General features: G+C 42.0%; 1 protein-coding gene and 1 non-coding gene across 2 annotated transcripts in view; one reads left to right on the top strand and one right to left on the bottom strand.

The window, feature by feature from the left end:
* The window catches only part of dmgdh (dimethylglycine dehydrogenase), a 28,480-nt gene extending 5,944 nt beyond the window's left edge, over positions 1-22,536 (top strand). The window contains exons 2-16 of the mRNA XM_018736791.2: positions 1,444-1,615; positions 2,446-2,544; positions 2,777-2,941; positions 3,767-3,971; positions 12,592-12,840; positions 13,269-13,467; positions 13,888-14,057; positions 14,312-14,465; positions 15,207-15,372; positions 15,736-15,866; positions 17,458-17,675; positions 18,287-18,444; positions 18,950-19,009; positions 20,463-20,597; positions 21,669-22,536. Of these exons, the coding sequence (XP_018592307.1) occupies positions 1,444-1,615; positions 2,446-2,544; positions 2,777-2,941; positions 3,767-3,971; positions 12,592-12,840; positions 13,269-13,467; positions 13,888-14,057; positions 14,312-14,465; positions 15,207-15,372; positions 15,736-15,866; positions 17,458-17,675; positions 18,287-18,444; positions 18,950-19,009; positions 20,463-20,597; positions 21,669-21,884 (2,497 nt within the window). The 3' untranslated portion in view covers positions 21,885-22,536. The remainder of the gene's footprint in view (positions 1-1,443; positions 1,616-2,445; positions 2,545-2,776; positions 2,942-3,766; positions 3,972-12,591; positions 12,841-13,268; positions 13,468-13,887; positions 14,058-14,311; positions 14,466-15,206; positions 15,373-15,735; positions 15,867-17,457; positions 17,676-18,286; positions 18,445-18,949; positions 19,010-20,462; positions 20,598-21,668) is intronic.
* A 625-nt stretch (positions 22,537-23,161) lies between these two features.
* Positions 23,162-23,243, bottom strand: trnas-cga (transfer RNA serine (anticodon CGA)). Its single transcript has one exon. It is a non-coding gene; the product is annotated as a tRNA-Ser (tRNA).
* Positions 23,244-23,255: the final 12 nt, after the last annotated feature.

The raw sequence follows: 23,255 nt of genomic DNA, 5'->3' as shown, positions 1-23,255 counted from the left end.
TGAGGAGTCGTGTCAACCGCTCCAATTGATCTGTGATGCGGCTAGCGGCGTTTGTGCAAACCAGGAGTTGTTCTTGGTTCGCCTCTGTCAGATCCGCCAGCTCACGCCATTCCGCTGAAGTCATATTAGCGGGCGGATTCTTCTGTAGCGTCCGGACGGGAGTCCGACACGGACGCGCGTTGCTATTACGTCCAAACACAGACGAAATATATAATGACTTCACGTGCAGTGTGAGGTTAGACGTGTACGGTGAGTATTGTAAGACACTCAGTGGAAGTGAAACAAGGAACACGAGACCAGGAAACACACACGGTGTTGGAACTACAGTGAACAGTGAAATGCTAATCTGTGAGTCTGACCGCAACCCTGAGACGTGACGAAATACCGGACAGGAACGATGGACCAGGACTGAAGAACAAGAGGCAGGAACTGACGGGACGGGCACTCGGGACTGGAACATGCACACCTAGGAAACAGACTGAGGGAACAAGAAACTACCAATCGCCAAAGAAGCACAAGAGAACTGCTGATTAAGAATCCGCGACTAGTTCTGCTCCGCTGGCTCCTTTTATACCTCCATGTCCTACGAGACTGTGAGGTGATAGGTACGCGTTAACTAGCGGCACTGAGTGGCGCCGCCTCTGACCAGGAGGGGCAGTGACCCCGTGGGATGTGACAACAGGCAATTCAGGGTATACAAAAGTGCATTCAACAACAAACATCTTTACATACTGACACAACATTATCAAAATACATTTACATTTATTCATTGAGCTGACGCTTTTCTCCAAAGCGACTTACAATGCAACGTGTTTGTCTCATTTGCTAGTACATAGCAGTCGAGTAGCTGCCTCTGGTAGTGGGATTCAGATACCAAATTCAGAGCTCATCATCATAGATGGAGTCGGACAAGCTTGTGTGGCTCTCTGAAGATAAGGAGAAAAATGGATCAGATCGAGATCTGGTTTTGAGACACATCTTGTAAGCTGGGAGGGACTCAGCAGTTTTGAGGGAGAGGAGGAACACATTCCACCACTTTAGGGCCAAAACCAAGGATTGACAGGCTTTGAATTCTGGACCCCTCTTAATCGTGTGGGACTAGCCATAATAATAATAATTGTAGGAGTGTAGCACTCTTGCTGGGATGTAGGGAATGATCAAGTCTCAGAGGTATTAGGGTGTAGACCCTTTGACTGTCTTGTAGGCCACAAGCAGAGTCTTGTACATGTTGTTGGCAGCCGCAGGAAGCCAGCGGAGAGAGGTGAGGAATGGTGATATCTGGGACATGCGACTCAAATTTAATTCTTTTGGTTTACCTTTTTACATTATTTAAGAAATTGCAGCTAAGATACTGTTATATGTAACGTAGGAAGAATTACTGTATTTGTTTACATTCAGGCACCGCAGTCTGTGTTCCAGTAGAGAATGTCTGTGTTCAACCAGGGAGAGTGGGACCAGCATGCTGGAGAAGAGATGGAAGGACACGGCAGACACAGTGGTCATTGGAGGAGGATGTGTCGGCGTCAGCCTGGTCTATCATCTGGCCAAGGCTGGAGTGAAGGATGTGGTGCTGTTGGAGAAGTCGGAGCTCACCGCTGGTTCCACCTGGCATGCAGTAAGTCTCATTGAAGTGATTGGTGGTGGAATCCTAGGCCTTGGGATAGTCCAGTTGTACTGACTGCCTTCACTCGTGCAGTGTCTTTGAGATGGGATCATCTCCTGATTTCCACATTACAGGTGGTTACGCTGTCCAACAGCGGGTAATTTTCAAGAGAATTAAAAAAATAGCCCCCACACACAGAAGCTGCTTGTCCCGGGCAGGGTCGTAGCAAACCAGAGCCTAACCCAGCAACACAGGGCGCAAGGCTGGAGGGGGAGGGGACACACCCAGGATGTGACACAAATCCATCACAAGGCACCCCAAGCAGGACTTGAATCCCAGACCCACCAGAGAGCAGGCACAGGCTAAACCCGCTGCACCACCGTGCCCCCACAAATATATAGTCTTGAAATTATTTTTAATTTATGAGGAGAGAGTGGTGGTACAGCTTCCTCCCACACTCCATGGGTTTTAGGTGGCTCATGACTCTAAATTGCTTCTAGTGCATGAATGTGTGTGGGAGTCTGTGAAGCTACCCTTTGATGGACTGGTATCTTGTCCTTCTTGTCCATCCCTAGCCTACTGCCCTTCTCTTCTGGGATTGGCTCTAAACCACCCTGCTCCTGCATTACGATAAGCAGTTATCAGTTAGTGAGCAAGTGAGCGAGAACAAAAAAGTAATATGATCTGAGGTGTTTCATTAAATAGTGTAAATGGTTAGGAGCAAACAAGTAACTGATTCAGGTGATTTATAGAATGCTGAATGTATCTGGAAAAAGATTGTTTTAAGGCACGCTGTACTCGCATGTGATATTTAAAGTAGTGTACATTTTATCTTCTTGCAGGCAGGTTTAACTACATACTATCACCCTGGGATCAACATGAAGAAGATTCACTATTACAGTATTAAACTATATGAGAAGCTTGAAAAGGAGACAGGCCAGGTAAATGTTACATCCTGTTCAAAATGAGTACATCTCTGTGTTGATTTTTTTTACACAATCATGGATGCGCTGTGTACTAGCTAGTAATAGTGTTTGCAGAAAGTCTGTAAATGCCAGGGAAACTACAGTATTTTCTACCCATGCAAACAAAAACACCCCTGTGCGAGAGAAGAATACTGTGTTCTGATGTCATTTGAATGAATCTGTGAAATGTTGTTCTTCTATCTCCCAGGCTGTGGGTTTCCATCAGCCTGGAAGCATTCGTATTGCATCCACTCCGGTTCGAGTGGACGAGCTGAAGTACCAGATGACCCGGACACACTGGCATCCCACACCACAGTTCCTCATTGAGCCTGAGAAGATCCAGGAACTGTTTCCACTGTTAAACATAAACAAGGTTTGCTGATTTGCACAGTTTAGTTTAGACAGTTGTTTTCTGTCACCCTCCTGCCTCCCCAGCTGCTTCCTGGATGGACATCTTGTTCAGCTTTCTCCCAGGGTACAACACTGTTGATTTTCCTGGGTGATTTCAATTTGCATGTCAACAATTTGTCTAATAGTGGAAAAGCCTATACTCTGCTACTCGTGTGATGTATACTGGTTCATATGGTCCTATGTGACAAATTGACTTGACTGTACTCAAGTATCATGTGTCTGCATCCAAATCTCTTCTTCTGTTGCTATGATGCACTTTTTATGTTGTTCTCTCAATGTATGTTGCTGTAGAGAAAAGTACTTATAAGGGCAGCTGGTAGCATAGTAATTAGAACTGCTGTCTTTGGACCCAAAGGTTCCCCGTTCAAATTCCCCCCTACCTGTAGGACCCCTCACCAAGCTGATCCAGTGAAAAACTGGATTAAGTCAATAAATGGTTTATGTCATAATTGTTCCAATACCCATCCTTTATGTTCTTCATATGCTGTTTTATGTCAGTCCCTGTGGAAATATAAATGCAGGAACAAGAAAAACCAAAAGAATGCAGGAGTTATATAATTATAGAATACTAATTATACTAGACTGTTAATATTACCACCAGACCAATGGGTCATCATTTGCCAATATATTCATAATCTGAAGTTTGACATTTTGAAAGAAAAATGGAGTACATCGTATGAAACTGTCCATGCTTCTTCAATGAATGATGTACTCCTGAATCTTTCACCAGAGTTGCAGTAAGGGCTCAGTGGACATACAAATGTGGACATGTTCTTTTGTGCTCCAGGTGCTGGCTGGCCTGTATAACCCCGGTGACGGGCACATCGACCCCTATTCTCTGACCATGGCTTTGGCTGCAGGGGCTCGCATGTATGGAGCTGAGATATACAACCCAGCCCCTGTCACTGGTCTCACACCTACCTCGAATGGCAAGTGGGATGTACAAACACCCCAGGGGACTCTCCGTGCCAATCGCATTGTCAATGCTGCAGGTCAGTATGTCGTAGTCAACCTTTTTAGCAAATTCATATATTACCAGTTTGGAATTTATAGTCAGTGCCTGAGGTTGGTTAACAGGATAGACCATACCTTACTAGCAGTAACATTCAAAACCAATTACTTAAATAAGCCATTATAAGTCTTGTCTTAGTTATCAACGGGGGGGCGCGGTGGCACAGCAGCGCAGCGGTTTTGGCTGGGTCCCGCTTTCTGGTGGGTCTTTCTTGGGGTGCCTTGCAGTGGACTGGCGTTCCGTCCTGGGTGTGTCCCCTCCCCCCTCCAGCCCCATGTCCTGTGTTGCCGGGCTAGGCTCCGGTTCACCGCAACCCCACTTGGAACAAGTGGTTTCAGCAAGTGTGTGTGTGTGTGTGTGTGTGTGTGTGTGTAGTTATCAACAAGGAATTCATAACCAACAGTTCAGTGTCAGTGAACAAGAACAGATTATCCTTTAACGCTTTTCTCTATAGCAACTTACAAAGATAAGCTACATACAAGTAATTACCCATTTGTACAGGTGGGCACTTATACTGGAGCTGTTTAGGGTAAGTACCTTGCTCAAGGGTACTACAACAGTAAGTGAGATTTAAACCAGCAACCTTTGGATTAAGAGGTAACAACTATAACCAGTACATTATCAGCTGGCCCTGTAAACTTTACCTATGGTCAGGTCATACAAACACAAATTGAAAAAACAAATGGGATGTCTTTCAGTCAAGCCAGAGCACTCCACACGTTGTTTGTTTTTGTAACATGGGTACACCTGGTAGCATAATGGTTAGCACTACTGCCTTTAGATGCAAAGGTTGGGGGTTCAGTCCCTATTGCTGGCTGTGGTACTGTGGAGTAAGTATTTACCCTAAATTGCTCCAGTCAAATCACCCAGCTATATAAAGGGGTAAATACAGTGCTGTGAAAAAGTATTTGCTCCCTCCCTGATTTTTTTATTTTTTTTGCATATTTGTCATAGTTAAATGATTGAGATCATCAAACAAATTTTAATATTACACAAAGATAACCCAAGTAAATACAAAATGCAGTTTTTAAATGATGATTTCATTTATTAAGGGAAAAAAGCTGTCCAAACCTGCCTGGCCCCATGTGAAAAAGTAATTCCCCCCCTTGTTAAATTATGAATGAACTGTGATTAACCACATTTTTTTGGAAAGCTGAGTTACATTTCACTTGCCACACCCAGGCCTGATTACTGCCAGACTTGTTAAATCAAGAAATCACTTAAACAGAACCTGTCTGACAAAGTGAAGCATGCTAAAAGATCACAAAAAGCAACACATCATGCCACGATCTAAAGAAATTCAAGAACAGATGAGAAACAAAGTAATTGACATATATCAGTCTGGAAAGGGTTACAAAGCCATTTCTAAGGCTTTGGGACTCTAGCGAACCATGGTGAGAGCCATTATCCACAAATGGAGAAAACTTGGAACAGTGGCGAACCTTCCCAGGAGTGGCTGGCCTACCAAAATTACTCCAAGAGTGCAACGACGACTCATCCAGGCGCTCGTAAAAGAACCCAGAACAACATCTAAAGAACTGCAGGCCTCACTTGCTTCAGTTAAGGTCAGTGTTCATGATTCAACAATAAGAAAGAGACTGGGCAAAAATGGCATCCATGGGAGAGTTACAAGGCGAAACCCACTGCTGACCAAAAAGAACGCAAAGGCTCGTCTCACATTTGCCAAAAAACATTTTGATTATCCCCAAGACTTTTGGGCAAATATTCTGTGGACTGATGAGACAAAAGTTGAACTTTTTGGAAGGTGTGCATCCGGTTACATCTGGCGTAAAACTAACGCAGCATTTCATAAAAAAAAAACATTATACCAACAGTGAAACATGGTGGTGGTGGTAGTGTGATGGTCTGGGGCTGCTTTGCAGCTTTAGGACCTGGATGATTTGCCATAATTGATGGAACCATGAATTCTGCGCTCTACCAGAAAATCCTGAAGGAGAATGTCCGGCCGTCAGTTCGTGACCTCAAGCGCACTTGGGTTATGCAGCAGGACAACGATCCGAAACACACCAGCAAGTCCACCTCTGAATGGCTCAAAAAAAACAAAATCAAGGTTTTGGAGTGGCCTAGTCAAAGTCCGGACTTAAATCCGATTGAGATGCTGTGGCATGACCTTAAATGGGCCGTTCATGCTCGAAAACCCTCCAATGTGGCTGAATTAAAACAATTCTGCAAAGAAGAGTGGGCCAAAATTCCTTCACAGCGATGTGAAAGACTCATTGCCAGTTATCGCAAACGCTTGATTGCAGTTGTTGCCGCCAAGGGTGGCACAAGCAGTTATTAGGTTTAGGGGGCAATTACTTTTTCACATAGGGCCAGGTAGGTTTGGACAGCTTTTTTTTCCCTTAATAAATGAAATCATCATTTAAAAAGTGCATTTTGTATTTACTTGGGTTATCTTTGTGTAATATTAAAATTTGTTTGATCTCAATCATTAACTGTGACAAATATGCAAAAAAATAGAAAATCAGGAGGGGGGGGCAAATATTTTTTCACAGCACTAATTGTAAGTTTATAATTACTGTAACCTTAACATTGTAAGTTGCTTTGGAGAAAAGCATCAGCTAAATGAATAGCTGTAATATATGTGCAATTTTGCCTATACCAGTTTCCGGTTATTTTTTTTATTTCTCCCTGCCCATCGTTTCCTCAGATTATCTGGATAGACCATTTACGGAACACAATTAGTTGGAACTGAAGCATGGATGCTAATGATGTACCAAGGACTGAGTTCTTTGGTTATAAACCAGCCATCCGCTTACTTTCTTCAGCAACAGACCTATGAAAGTTAAGTGTCTGTCTAGTAACAGCTTATTTGGTCTGGCTGCAATGAATGGCACCTTTGATCAAACCCAACCTGGTAAGTGATGTGATTATAAAGGGCTGTCTGTGCTGAGAAACAGCTGACAGCTGTAAGGTATGCAACATGCCTTCCTTGAGGTAACAGCACATATAGTGCACAGTGGTGTACTGGAGATGCTGTTAAGTGATAGATTACAAGTTGCCTGTGGAGCTTTAGGTACATAGTGTAATAGTTACAGCTGATGCCTTTGCAAATTTGAATCCCACCTCCATCTGTACTACCTCTGAGCAGTGTATTTACACTAAACTACTACAGTAAAATTAATGGACTGCGACCCCAGTTCCTAAAAAGTTGGGACTGTATGGAAAATGCTAATGAAAACAAAAGGGGCTGATTTATAAATTTACTTTGACTTGGATGCAAACAAACAATATAAAGAGAAGGTATTTTAAGTTTTACCTATCAAATGCATTGTCTTTTGAAGAGTATACATTTATTCTGAAAATTGATGCCTGCAACATGTTCCATAAAAGTTGGGACAGTTGAGTGTTTACCACTGTGTAACATCAGCATTTGTTTTAATAACACTTATTTAGTGTTTCGGGGGGTGCGGTGGCGCAGTGGGTTAGACCGGGTCCTGCTCTCCGGTAGGCCTGGGGTTTGAGTCCCGCTTGGGGTGCCTTGTGGCGGATTGGTGTCCCGTCCTGGGTGTGTCCCCTCCCTCTCCAGCCTTACACCCTGTGTTGCCAGGTTAGGTTCAAGCTCCCTGTGACCCTGTAGGACAAGTGGCTTCAGACAGTGTGTGTATGTATGTATGTATGTATGTATGTATGTATGTATGTGTATTTAGTGTTTCAGCACTAAAGGCACCACTTGGTTAAGAAGATCTTCAGCTGTACAATTGTATGGGGCCTTTGTTGCCATATTTTGCACGTCATAATGCGCCACACATTTTCAGCCGGAGACAGGTGAGGATTGCAGGCAGGCCGCTTTATTACCCCCACTCTCTGCTTACGCAGCCATATACTTGTAATCCGGGCAGAATGCGGTCTGACGTCGTCCTGCTGGAAAATGCAGGGATGTCCTTGGAAAAGATGGCAGCAGATTTTGCTCCAAAACTTGGACATAGCTTTCTACATTAATGGTGCCCTCACAGAAGTGCAAGTTTCCCATGCCATGGGCACTGACACACCCCATACCATGACAGACACTGGCTTTTGGACCTGATGCTGATAACAGGTCAGACGATCCTTTTCCCCTTTGGCCTGGAGAGAACGACGACAGTTTTTTCCCAAAAACTATTTGAAATGTTGACCTGTTGGACCACAAAACAAGATTCTGCTATGCTACTGTCCATCTCAGATGAGACTGAGCGGTGCTTCTGGACACTGTTGATGTGTGGCTTCTGTTTTGCATGGTAAAGCCTTAACTTGTGTCTATGAATGCAGCAATAAATGGTGGTGACTGACAAAGGTTTCCCATGGTATTTATGAGAAACTTGTCTCCAAAGCAGTTCACACCAATTTTGCCGTGTGGGCAACTTGTAGTGGAACAATATCTTACTTAAGAACATTGCAGCAGAGACTGGCATTTGAACCCGTGACTTCTGAGTTCTAAAGCACTACTCCATCTGCTTCTCTCTAGTAGCGATGAACAAATCGTACGTATGTCCTTTGTATATTTCTATTTTACCCAAGAAATATCAAGCAAATATCCATACTAAGATGGAATCACATCACTGTCCATTTTCTTGAAGTTCATAGAGTGGAAAATGTAGTAAATAAAAATGGATGAAATCATGACTGAATGTCACAACTGAACTGCACTCTTAACTTTGCTGTCAAATTTAACAGCTGCAAATGTACATTGGAGGATTAAACTATAGATTTGTAGATTATTTTCAGCTGACCACTTTGCATGATTTTATGTCTTACATAAAGAGTAGTGTTTTTGCATGTGTTGTATCTCTCTCGGGTTTGAGTCTCTGAACAGCTTTTGCAACTGCCGGTGTTTTCTCAGGCATAAGTGAGGGTACATAACATCTGTTAGACCGGGTCAGCATGTTATCGGTGTTCCTGTGACTCCAGAGTCAGCCAGTGGTTGTGTGCCACAGTGCTGCTGCTAGCCAATCCCAGGCGACTGTGTGCACACACCTCCTCTTGGACATTTTTGGGTTTTGGTTTGGAAAGCAGCACGATGGGACGCTGCCCTTCTCTACTTAACACTATCTTTCCCAGCTTTAGATGGCTGTGGTTTCAAAAGGGTTAAAATGTGTGACCAAAGCTGGACACATGGAGGCACAATCGCATAGTTAATTAGTTAACTTAATTAATCTGAAGGGCATACTCTCCAGAATTCGGACAGCTTGTATAAAGAGTAGTGGGTTTTCTCAGAAAGATCAAATTCTACAGTTTGTCTCAGGCTTCTCACCTTGCTGTTCTAACATGGTACTTTGCAGCTGACAAAGAAAGCCATGTCCTGTTTGGAACAATTTTAGCTTTAATGGATAAATGTCAGTATAGTTAGTGCATCTGAAAAATACTAAAATGTTTAAATGAGCAAAAACAAGTATTTAAGGTTGCGATCGGATTGGGACGAAAGAAGATTGAAAGGTCTATACTGTCGGCAAATGGGAGAGCTACAGAAGTGAAGTAGGATATCAGGGGATTGTGTGTCAAATGGTGTTCTGCATCTGATCATGTCTGCAAACCTCTCATGTGTGACAGTCCACCTGATGTTAACCTTTGGTTTGTTCATTCAGTGTTACACACAACAGCCTAGTGAGAGATGCCAAGGGGTAAATAAAAGGTAGAAAAAAGTGCTGAGCTTGACCTCTGATCAGCTGTCAATTTAGGGAGAGCTCCATTTGAGATGGCTTGGTGTTTTTCAGGTTCAGAGGGTTTAATGTTGTGTTTCACTGCTGAAATGGTCAACTTTGGTTATACCACAGTAGATAATAGGATGATTGAATTTGTTCGGAGAGATAAACCAACTGACTGTTTTTAAGCTTCTCTCAATGAGACTTTTAGCACCTTTAATGCTGTTTTCAACCGCTGAAATGGCACACTGAGGTTGTACATAACACTAGAACTATAGCTATTCTTGGGTCCAGGGTGTGACCACAACCACTCTTCAATTCTCAAACCTTTTTCATTTTCAGTAGCCTCTTATTTTTAAACATAATCAATTTTCTCTTAGCTTTCCTCTGATCTTATTACACCTGAATCTAAACTGTGGAACAAATACTGTATACATTTGTCTTTGTAAGTTGTACTTTGTTTTTGTCTGATATTTCAAGCAAATATCCATGCCAAGATAAGGTGCAAAAGTTACATGGAGATATTTTGTCATGAGAGAAAGTGCAGCTTGCAAGGACTGACCCTGCTTCATATTTATTACTGACTTCGTAGAAATAATTCCATCATGTAAGCTGAGCTCACGATGCTGGCTCAACATTTCTCAGATCCTAAAGGGTCTCCTCTCTCCTTCTGCATCTATTCAGGTCACGAAGAACAGCTGTTCCCCCCCCAAGGTCACCAGCAGCCAGTTGCCTTAAAGAGACTTTTATCAATGCAGTGTTCCTTATTGTTCTTTGATTTTTATTGGGAATTGACATAGTCCATGTAAAAATCAAAAGTTGTGATGCATGTGATATAAAGGGACATTCTCAAAGAGAATGTGTAGTAGCAAGGATTTTGTACTTGGTTTTGATTAGTCATTGTATTTTATAATTATGGTGGACAGTAATATATAAGGAATGATAGTCATGCATAAACCTACTGGAATATCGTGATGTATAATGTTATATTTAGAGCAATGTTTACTTTCAGATCTGTATTGTGGTACCACTTTTGGTCTAAAATGGTTCAGTCCTTTTTGAAAGATCAGAAGGGAGGCTGTTTAAAGTTTTCATTTACTCTTTTGCAGGAGTGTAGTACATTTATAAATATTACATATCGTATCTGTTCCTTTTTTCCTCAACTATTTTGTCACTTTAAGAAACACCTTTGGCACACAATTCTTGCAGCTTACTACCAAAAAAAAAAAAAAAAAACCCAGGAGGAAGCATGTTCACCCCTCACCAAGATGCAAGGTATTACAGATGGTGTCAGCGGTGGGATGGTATACAGCAAGGGAGTATACTGTAAGTGCCCAATAGAACAACTGAATCCTCAGAATCTTAACATCCTCTGTAGAATCTCTGTAGGTATGTTTTTTACAAGATATACATGGATCTGATAAAAATAGAAGTGTGTAGGTAAAACAAACCTGACATCCAAAGATGACATTAAGATGTTATAGCTCAGAAGAACTGTGAGGCCAATATAATTTCCCATGTGTGGAGGGAAAACTGATACAGGGAGTTTAGTCATGCATCCGTGAGACGAGAATAGCACTAATCAACAAGTGTCACAGAAGGCAATTTTTTCAACTGTCTTGACTGGTTCTTGCAGGCTTGAGCCAGTCAGAGACCAAGAGCCTCATGGGGCACAACTGATGTGTCCCACTTTTCCTGAGCCTATTTGCTTTCCTTAGCATTAGTAGCTGGGCACTGGGACACCAGGTTTGGGCCCTCAAGTTGTTCATTGATTGCAGAGCAGGTACAACACACGACAGGATCCTTATGAATAGATTTTGATTATAAGAAATGGATTATATAATTTCTGTATGTCTGTTGAAATTGACAGCATACATCCAATTGAAATATCTGCCTTATTGTATGACAACAATGTATAATAATACATGGAATACAGCACTACTTGTGAAACTTGGTGGTACAGCAGTCAGTGATGGTATCTCAGCTCCTGGACTGTGAGTTCAAATATGGCTCAGTCTGTGTGGATTTAACATGTTCACAGAGGCATGTTAAATCCACAAACATTAACATGTTTTCTCTGGGAGACCTGGTTTTCTTGCACAGTCTAAACACATTTATTTTTGGTGAATTGGTGATTATGAAATGCCTGTAGTGTGTGAATGAGCATGGGTAATTGCCTTGCGGTAGACTGGTATTCTGTTGAAGGTGTACCATGTTTTACACATTATGCTTTCAGAACAGGTTCCAGACCATGGTTACTCTGTTACATTAAATGATGAAAATAGGGAAAAAAAACTAAAGAATAATACTGCTTTTTTATGAAAACCAGCAATGGGATGTTAGCTAGAAGCATTGTCTCGTGCAGCTTGTGTGAGGTGATAAGGTATTTTTCTTGTTATGAGTGTTATAGTTCAGTTGAATTTGAAGAGTCGAAATGATATTTTGGGGGCGTGGTGGCATGGCAGGTTCAGCTGGTGCCTACTGTGGGGTGGGTCTGGGGTTCAAGTCCTGCTTAGTGTACCTTGCGACAGACTGGCGTCCCATCCTGGGTGTGTCCCCTCCCCTTAAAGCTTTGTGCCCTGCATTGCTGGGTTAGGCTCCAGATCACCGCAACCCCCACTTGGGACAAGTGGTTTCAGACAGTGTGTGTGTGTGTGTGTGTGTGTGTGTGTGTGTGTGTGTGTGTATTTCCAGCAAATGTAAGAAGGTTTCCAGGTACATACATAACCATCTTATAGGTCATTATTGCATCTGCACCAATGGTGAACATTTTAGGACATTCCAGATTACTCCAAGTCTGTAATTCCTTGCAATTATTTTTAAATTCTCAGATAATCAATCCCCAGTGTAAAATGAAACTTTAACATTGAATTCACCACTTTTGTTCTGTAAAAACTACATATTTAGTTCCAGCAGCTAGACTTTGAGTCTAATTTATAATTCCTTTTCTTAAACGGTCAGGATTTTGGGCCAGGGAAGTGGGCAAACTCATTGGCCTGGAACACCCCACCATCCCTGTTCATCACCAGTATGTGGTGACAGCCACAGTACCTGAAGTGAAGGCCCTGAAGACAGAGCTGCCTGTGATCCGGGACCTAGAGGGCTCCTACTACCTCCGCCAAGAGCGTGACGGCCTGCTTTTTGGGCCCTACGAAAAGGAGCACAAGATGGTGCTGCAGGACTCGTGGTTCAGAGACGGCGTCCCTCCAGGTTCAGTCTTTCTGTAGAAATAATAGTGGTAATCCTATCAGGAATTTTCACAAACAATTCTTGGCTCTGTGTCACAGTCTGGACAACACTAATCTGCAAGTTGTATATGACTGAAGATTTGAAATTGCTGGTCTGTTGTCCACTGTGTTGAATACTTAATTGTCGCTTTTTAGGCTATGCAACTTCGTTATAGGTTCCAACACTAAGATCCCACCTTCAGGTTTTGTTTTTAAATGCCTTGCTACTTTCTCTGGCCTCATGCTTTCTAACCATCTGTGCATCTCCTTAGTTAACAAATATCCCATTTTACAGCAGAAGTGTTTTGGTAGGAATGTTGAAATACCGTAAGTTCCTTATCAAAAATGCTTCAGTTTTATATGATCCCTGATTTTGATTAATTTTGAACTGGTTTTCTGTGGCTGATCCAGGCTTTGGGAAGGAGCTGTTTGAGTCCGATCTAGACCGAATCATGGAACATGTTGAGTGTGCTATGGAGATGGTCCCAGTGCTCAAGAATGCTGACATCATAAACATCGTGTCAGGTCCCATCACATACAGCCCAGACCTTTTGCCCATGGTAGGACCTCACCAGGATGTACGCAACTACTGGACAGCCATTGGCTTTGGGTAAATGCAAGCAGCTGAAGAGACACGGGTCCAAATTGTGTCCACCTATAGCTGTGACAGTTTGTTTTTCAAAGCTACACAAAATTGTGCATATTTGCATAAAGGACAGGAAGTGATGAAAAATGTATTTTCTTGCAAATTATTCCATAACCGATTCACTTTGAACATGTTCCATTTTGAATGAATTCAATAGTTCACATTACCGTTTTGCTTTTACAATATAGTTTGCTGTACAGACTATACAATGCAATGGAATGAATGTGAATGCATTCTTTGTCAGTGTAACTGTTCACAGGGGTATACTCTACAAGAGATAATGCAGCACAAAACACACAATGGTGGTAACCAAATAGCTGTGACATTCGATACTTCTGTTGCGTTGGGGTCGCTGGCTAACCAGAGGAGAGTTGTATGATACAGCTATGGAATCATCCATGCTGGTGGAGTGGGCAAGTTCCTGAGTGACTGGATAGTGAATGAAGAGCCACCCTATGACTTGATCGAGTGTGACCCCAACCGCTATAGCAAGTGGACCAACGAGGCCTATGTCTGTGCTAAAGCCAGGGAATCTTACGGCTTCAACAATGTCGGTGAGTCTGTGGAAGTACAGCTGTGGACTGTCACAGTTATAAGTGCAGTTGACGTTGTTGTGGGGACAAATTGCATGGAATTTAAATTACTGACTGTAAGTCATTTCATCATAGTAATTTGATTTGCACAAGTAGAGATGGCAAGTAGTGTTTTTTCACAGCCCAAATCCCTCTTTGCAGTCACAAACACATCTCTGCAATGGTTTGTATGAGTGACTGTGGGCCTTGCTCTCTTTGCGCTATGGTCGTTCCAGTGGGCTATCCCAAAGAGGAGCGCTTCGCAGGCAGGCCCACGCACAGGGTGAGCGGCATCTACCACCTCCTCAAACCCCGGGCATCCATGGGCTTCCACACAGGCTGGGAGCAGCCCCACTGGTTCTACAAACCTGGAGACGATGTTGGATACAAGTGAGCCCCGCACCATGGTCCGCTCTCATTCTAATTTATTTCAAAGTTCGGTCAAAAACCTGATTTCCTTACCTGGTTTATAAACTGCTTTAGTTGTTTGATTTGCAGCATGCATAATAAATAGCAAGTTTATATCATTTATATCTCTTTATTACTCTGTGAGAATAGTTTATCCATGCTGTAATGGCATCCATAGCTGATACCTTTTTTGAAGTACACATCAACTGATATCCAATAATCCCTCTGTGTACCGTACTGTATGTCGTCTTTACTGTAGAAAAATGTAATGTGCATGCCTTTTGATAATCATTGCAAAAAACAAGTGGATAATTCAATATCCCTTTTCTGGGAAAGATGTTTTTTCTGAAATTTTCTCTTGTGGTGGCCCTTGGACTCCTGTCTGCAGTGTCTGTTGACTGCAGGGGAGATTAACTTTTTTTTTTATTTTTAATTTGCCTGAATCGCATAACTCCTCAAGATTTGGGTCAACCAGAAGAGTAAATATGAGAATGCAACAAAATTGTTGTAGAAATTACAAGAAGAATGTTTCCCAGAAAAAAGAACAGGGTATTCATAAAAAGAGACTCATTGCTGAATCAGCTTTCACAGAAGACAGAGTAAAAAGACCTTTTTGAAGCATTCATTTCTACATTGATTTAAATATATAGAATTTCAGTGAATGCAGCAGGGCTTTTGCTTAACTTGCAGACTGGATGCAAATAATTTCTCTGTGTGCGTCAGGCCTAGTTTCCGGCGTACAAATTGGTTTGAACCAGTTGGGCGAGAGTGCAGGCTGGTCATGGAGAAAGTGGGTGTGATTGACCTAACCCCTTTTGGAAAATTTATGGTCCAAGGGAAGGACTCTGTTAAGCTTTTGGATCGACTCTTTGCCAATGTTGTGCCAAAGGTACGAGGTAACACTGCTGTCAGTCTTCCATTTTAATCTGCTCCATGCCATTACACTGATGTGTCCATGTTATCTACTTTTTCACATATTTTTTGATATTTTTTTTTATAGTTCAAAAGTTCTGTGCTCAAAGAATAACAGCTGCATAAAAGTGATATCATGGCCAAAGTTACCTAAAAGACAGATGTTATGACCTTGATATATTGCATGTAACAAATTAACTTCAAATTTTTGCTTTGCTGTCAGTTTCTTCTGGGGAATCCTGTCCATTCTGCACTTTTCAGAAGCATGCTCTCTCAACATTCATTATAGGTGTTTGACGAAGCTCTCTTTTTTTTTTTAAAAACCTCTGCCTTGTTACAGAGGGGAACAACCAACATCAGCCACATGCTGACCCTCACTGGGAAAGTGTACGCCGAGGTCACAGTAACACAGCTGGCCGAAGGAGGGTTTCTTCTTATCACTGGCTCTGGATCAGAGCTCCACGACCTCAGGTCTGTCTCTTTTGACAACAGTGTGTAGAGGTGTGATGGTGATAATGCTGGCTCCCACATGCATGTATTTGGTTAGACTACTACCTAGCAATCAGATGACCCAAGTTCAAGTCCCCACTTTTGCCACAGCACCCTTAAGCAAAGTAGTAACTGTGAATTGCTCTTGTGAAAATTACCCAACTATATGAATGGGCAAATAAATGTATGGTTTAGTACGCACACCTAACGTTCTAATTTGCTTTGGAAAAAGGTGGTGGCTAAATTAATGAAATAAGTTAATATACAGACAAACCTCTAGTTACGTGAATATGACTAACTTACATAAATCCAGATTTACGTAAAACATTCCCGGCATGCACATTATTTACGATAGCACTTTTATTTTGCGCAAAACATTCAAAATACGTTACGCGCAAGTTGGCGTAACCAGACAAGGCAGGAAGCTGCATCTTCCCAGTTCTCGTACGCATCTCCGTTTGTTAGTGTAGGGCTTTTTCCCATGTTTTCAACCCTTTTCATTATTCACAATGCCTGGTGGTAAACGTGTGTTTGAAGAAAATGAGAACCGTCTTGCGGTACAGCTATTGATTTGAAGATGAAATTAAACATAATAAAGAAGTATGAAGGTGGACAAAGATTATCGTTTATAGCACGGGAACAAGGTTTAGCCATATCGACTGTGAATACAATAGTGAAGGATGCTGCACGTATAAAGACGCACGTGAAAGGAACAGCTAGCGTGAAAACAACAATAATGAAGAAACGTCAAGGTGCGATAACTAAGATGGAAAAATGGTAAATTACGCAACAACACCCTCTTGTGTGCCAGCATACTACTAGATATAAAGTAAGTACGCACGGTACAATACCGTATGCAGTAGTCTACTTTTTTAATTAGATTTATGGTTTGTAGAAGTGTAAAATTTTATTTCATTAACTACGCCTATGTCTTATTACAGTATTTAATATGTCTGACATTTACCAGAGAATTATATTGTGTAATTTTTTTATACAAGTGTTTGCAACAAATGCAAAGTAGATGAGAAGGCTTTGCTCTGTAATGGAGGGGGATGGAGAATCCGACACACGTAAATTTCGACTTACGTAAGGTAAATACCTCTTTGAAATACATCAGTGTGTGCAGGACTCATAAAATGCATCACAGAAAATGAAGAACACAAACTGCTACACTGAGATAGAAAAATGTGTTACATCTGTTGGTGCCATTGTAGCGCTTTCAAGTTTTTTCCACTTTGTGGCTGCAGAAAAATTAGTTATAGTTTCTCAATTCCATCCTTCATGCTTTGTCTCTGAGTTTTGGGTGGATTTTGTGATTGAAGACTGGGATTTTATCCCAGCTTGACAGCTGTCTTTTGGCCTTTGACCAATTTCTTCTTTCACAGATAGCCAAGTTGGTTGAATATTAATTTTTCTCCTGTTCATGATTTGAAAGCATTTCAAGATAACCTGGCTAGCTGAGCCACGTAATGCCCTCTATACTGCACTAACAGTGGTTGTATTTACATTTCAGACAACAGCCTCAGATACTGGTAGTGACTGTATTTTCCTTACCTTTTATGATCTGTCTCAGGTGGATTGAAAAGGAGGCCATAGAAGGCAATTATGATGTGGAAGTGACAAATGTAACGGAGGATGTGGGGGTGCTGGGGGTGGCGGGACCCAGGTCCAGGGTGGTTCTGCAGAAACTGACGGACCAGGACATGAGCGACTCTAGCTTCAAATTCCTCCATTGCAAATCCATCCAAGTGGCAGGCGTTCCTCTGAGAGCCATAAGGATCTCTTACACAGGTCAGATTTGGGGCAGACACTGTGCTCTTGGGTGGCTGTTTCATATTAAAAAGTCTGTGTTTACAAACATTTACAAAATTTCAATATAAATCTGAGGTTCTGTTCCCCCACCCCCAAGAGGATGAAGTGGTGGTGTGAGCTGCCTCCTACAGAGTTTGTCTTGATTGATTAATTGGTTAATTTCCAATAGAATGAGTGGTGTAAACATTAAATTCACTTTCTGGTAAGGTGTGAGGAAAAGGTTAAGAATTCCTGCTTTAAATATGTCATTCATAACCAACATTCATGGTCATTTCATAATATGTGTCATTTAAGTAGTAATTTACTATCAAAAATGTCTTCTACATAAATATCTAAATAATAGAAATATATAAAATTTTCAGTTGTACCAAAAGGCACTTAACAACAACATGCAGTCTATTGTGATATTTCATGGATATGTGAGTACTTTTTTTATTGAAATGTGCACAAAAATGCTTTATTTTTTTTATAGCACAGTAGTTTTAATAATTAACTGCAATGTAAAAACAAAAGGACTGACCCACGTAAAGCTGACCTGATGTGTGTGTGCATGTGTTCCTGTACATACAGTATGTGTACATGCATTCTAGGGGAACTGGGCTGGGAGCTGTACATGGGCAGCAAGCACACGGCCACTGTATATCAGGCCCTCATGAAGGCTGGGCAGGAAGACGGCATTGATGACTTTGGTACCTATGCTATGTCCTCCCTGAGGCTGGAGAAGGGCTTTAGAGGCTGGGGGGCTGAGGTGAGTAGTACATCCCCAAAACCAAGATCCCATCCAGTATAATCTCTAGATCTGTGTTTCATAACCTTTCATAATCACACTAATCATGTTACCTGTCCTGAAGCTATTCAGTTGATTTTAAAAAGTATTCTAGCAAACACTAGCTAAGTACCATCCTTGAGGGGGAATGAATGTATTTCACAAAGAAATATCATTCAGTTATATGGATGATATAGGGAAGTTCTGACAAAAACACAACCGCACAATAGTAATATAAATTAGAGTTGCATTTCAACATTTGTATTTCAAAAATTTTTACGCAATTAATCTATTTCCATAAAATAACTCTCCATATGACATGTTTCAAAGAGGACCTAACATGCTGCTGACCTATTCTTTTAAATCAGTCTACTTCTAAAAATTCCAGCAAATCTCCATGTAAATTTTCTGCAGTACTGTCATCGTTATGTTGTTCCTTGATATTAGACATTGATTTTTAGGTATCTCAGCTGCTTTTCTTTCATAGATGAATTGTGACACCAATCCCCTAGAAGCTGGTTTGGATTACTTCATCAAGTTGAACAAGGTACTGTCTGTCCAACTTCTTCATTATTGTATCTTTTCAGATACAATATGTATATGCTTCTTGGCTCTTTACTGTATTTTAAGGACACAGATCAGCATTTTCAAGTTTACAATAATCAGCTCTGTGTCTTATTTGAATTTTTGTCAGTGTCAGTCCCTAAACACCCTTTTCAATTATAAAATACATAAAACGGAAATGTTTTACAAGCTCAAGCTTCTGGGTTAATGTAGTTTTGTAACATTTGATGCAATTACAGTCATAGAACTGTTATTGGGACCTTTTGCTGGATGTTTCGTGGTTACGCGAATACTTGAGTCATTGGAACAACAGCTGTGACTGAAGGTGAAGCCCACATCTCTGTGGGGAACCAATTATAAGTGTTACTTTCCAAGGAGCTATCAAACAGCAGCATGTCTGACAGCTCGGTACCACACTCGCTTCCCTTTGCTGTGGTACAGTACCACAGTGATAATGATAAGAAGCTCATGGGCATTACTCACACAAAATGCAACTGCTAAATGTTGCAGTTCAGTAAATGGTAGGAAAGATTCATTGGATTTTGTTAATGGCTGCTCTAGGGTGCTGGTTTTCTTCAATGAGTTTTCATGGGTAAAGATGAACCAGAAACATTAAAACATTAAATTTAGTTGCAGAACAATAAAATGAGTAATACAGTAAGCTGACCCTCTCCTTATGACAGGGTTCCATTTCAACAACCCCGTCATTAAATCAACTTTTTCGTTAGTCCCCTCAGAGTGTATTATTTGAACCATAAGAATTTATGAACAATTGACATGCATAAATGTTATGTTGTATGATGAGGCTTTGGTATATTGTTTCAATAATGTCACACATTATTCATATTATTATTCTACTAATACAGAATAATACTAAAATAAATACAATGATTAAATACAGTAAAGGTCATTATTTGTTACACACACATCATCCGAACTGCTTGTCCCATACGGGTTTGCGGGGAGCTGGAGCCCAACCTGGCAACACAGGGCAGAAGGCTGGAGGGGGAGGGGACACGCCCAGGACGGGACACCAGTCCGCCGCAAGGCACCCCAAGTGGGACTCGAACCCCAGACCCACCGGAAAGCAGGACCCGGTCCAACCCACTGCACCACCACATCCCCCTCATTATTTGTTAGTATAGTCTAAAATTAATGATTACTTTTCTCTTGATAGCTATTTTATAATTTGAAGAGATTCAAAAACAAAAAGTTTTGCAAACAAAATTCAAGGACTAGCTCTACTTTCTTGTTTAAAGCCTGAGGCTGTGACTGCGGTGTAAAACACTCACTGTAAGGGATTTGAATACTGGATCCTGACTTTTCTTAATCTATTACTGGAACAACAAATACCTGCAAGACACAAGAGAGGGAATGGAGTGTATGCCCTGTCACGTTTACCATACCTTGGCACTGATGTGGGACCTGTTTTACAGCCTGCGGACTTCATCGGGAAGAAGGCCTTGCAGCAGATCAAGGCTCAAGGACTGAAGCGGAAGCTTGCTTACCTCACCATGCAGACGGATGAGGTTGACCCTGAGGGAAATGAGACCATCTGGTTTAATAACAAGGTGCGGGCATTTCATAAGTAAACATCAGAAGAAATAAGTACATGGCCAATGTTAAATTCAGGTCCAGTTAGTGTTTCAGGGCCTCATGTGTGTTACTTACCAATTATCTACACACATTGGCTGAAGATGCTTGTCCTGAGTGGGGCTGCAATGACCTGGAGCCTAACCTGGCAACACAGGGTGCAGGGCTGGGGGGGGGAGAGGACACACCCAGGATGGGATGCCAGTCTGTCACAAGGTACCCCAAGCAGGACTTGAGCCCCAGACCCGCCAGAGAGCAGGACCTGGTCAAGCCCACTGCACCACCGCCCACCACTTATTTACTGGAGTTATTTCATTTACTTCCATAATGTGATGACTTTTACCCAGTACTGGATAAATACAGGTTACCAGTTCTTGATTTTTTTTAGGCTGGTGAGTAATTATGCCTTCAGTTTTTTTTAATCATCCTTAATAATGTTATGATTATTGTGTTAAGTCAACATTTTGTCCAAGTCCACTTAAAATTTAACCCAGCAGGTGGTGTAGTTGTTTGCCATTTTACAATGCAAGGATCCAGGTACAAATCCAACCTCCTGCTGTAATACCCTTGATTAAGATACCCTGAATTGCTCCAGTACAAATTACATGTGTGAGTGAATGAGAAATATCATTGCAAGTTGCTTTGGAGATGAGCACAAGCTAAATAAGAAAAGGGGAATCCATTTATACACACACACATATTTTCAGAACCGCTTGTCCCATACGGGGTTGCGGGGAACGGGAGCCTACCCGGTAACACAGGGCGTAAGGCCCGAGGGGGAGGGGACACACCCAGGATGGGACACCAGTCCGCCGCAAGGCACCCCAAGCGGGACTTGAACCCCAGACCCACTGGAAAGCAGGACCCAGTCCGACCCAGTCCAACCCACTGCGCCGCTGTGCCCCCCTCCCTTTATACAGTTTTGCTTATTTACTGGAGCACTAGAGGTTAAGTATCTTGCTGAAGGCTGAAACGGTAAACTGCGTCCTTGGTACCAATAGGCTAAAGAACCTCCATTCCAGTGTATAAGCAGCGATTTATTTCTACAGGTCGTGGGAAACACAACTTCTGGGGCATACAGTTACAACACACAGCAGAGCCTGGCCTTTGGCTACCTCCCCATTGAGCTGTGCACCCTGGGTCAGCAGGTGGAGGTCGAACTGCTGGGTAAAAAGTACACAGCCACCGTGACACAGGAACCCCTGGTACTCACGGAGCCAACGAGAACCCGGCTGCAGAAGAAGGCCGGGGGAAAGACACCATGAGTGTCTAAGAGCCACAATGTGGACAACAGTCGCAAGAGTGCTGCAACACTCCAAGCGATAACATCTGGTTCCTCTTTTGGTCTGCTGAAGAATGAGGGCTGCTATGTCAACAGTTTAGGCTGTGCCTTTTCATACTTGCCAGTATTTGGTTGTGAAAATAAGGGAGATTGTTGTAGTCCAAAAAATTCTTTAAATTATGATCATTTAATCATTTAACAGAATAACAGATAACAGAACATCTCAGCCTCTATCCAGACCAAATAATCCACACTTAGTCATTGTGTTATGTATTTGATTTATACTCAGTCATTGTAAAATATGGGTTAATTTTAGAAGAAATAAATTGCGATAAGGGGTGAAAATAAATGAGAAAAATTCTTGGAAAGGTATACTGTATCTTTTTTTCGGATGTCTATAGACATGAATAGAATTGTATTTTGTGTTTGGGACTGCACTAAGAAATGGGGGTCCAGGCCAAAACTGTGAAAGATGCTTCTTTCTGCTCTTCTGTTACTTTTATGGCCTATTTATTTAGTTGGAATGGCTTTCATAACCTTATCCACTCAAGGAGTTGTTTCGGTAAGTACCGATGATACTAATTTGGAGCCAAACACATGCAATACGAAAGACCATAGGAACAGTATTTTTGTAAAACCACATTTTCTTTGCTTGTGTAATTTGGTGTACATTTACAATATAAAAGGTAACACTTTCATTATCAGTTGTTTGTCCTAATTTATTACTCTTCACCATGTTGCAGTCAGTATGAACTTAGTTGTGAATCTGGCTCAGTCTGCAGGGAGTTTGCATTTTCTCCCTGCGTTTCTGTGGGTTTTCTTGTGGCGCTCTGGTTTCCTCCCACAGTCCAAAGACATGTTTTCATGTGAATCAGTGACTCTAGATTCCCTGTAGTGTGAATATCTCTGGGAAGAAAGTGTGTTTGGACTACAGTCTCTTCTGGGGGGGGGGGGTACCCTGCTTCTTACCTATGCGTCTGGGATAGGCTCTGGACCACTTCCACCCTCCATTGGACAAGCGGTGAAGGCTGAGGGATGGGTCAGCGGAAGGGAGGGTGAATTTTGGATTAAGTTCTGGGGTACCACAGCAGGCCTTTCTACTAGTGGCATGAATTGTAATCCTGGTACCAGAAACATTCAAGATCTTAAAATATTGCCTCTGCATGGAATTTGTTCCCTGTTAGACTGACTATAAGGCACTACTACAGTAAAACACGCTTTTCCAGAATTTCTTTAAAAGATCAGTTAATGAAAAGTAGTCGCTGCGAGCAGGGTTTGAACCTGCGCGGGGAAACCCCATTGGATTTCGAGTCCAACGCCTTAACCACTCGGCCATCGCAGCTGCGCATGTGCT

This window comes from Scleropages formosus, chromosome 6 (genome assembly GCF_900964775.1).
Source record: "Scleropages formosus chromosome 6, fSclFor1.1, whole genome shotgun sequence".
Taxonomy (NCBI): domain Eukaryota; kingdom Metazoa; phylum Chordata; class Actinopteri; order Osteoglossiformes; family Osteoglossidae; genus Scleropages; species Scleropages formosus.
The sequence above is the reverse complement of the archived record's forward strand: the minus strand, read 5'-3'. Positions and strand labels throughout refer to the sequence as shown.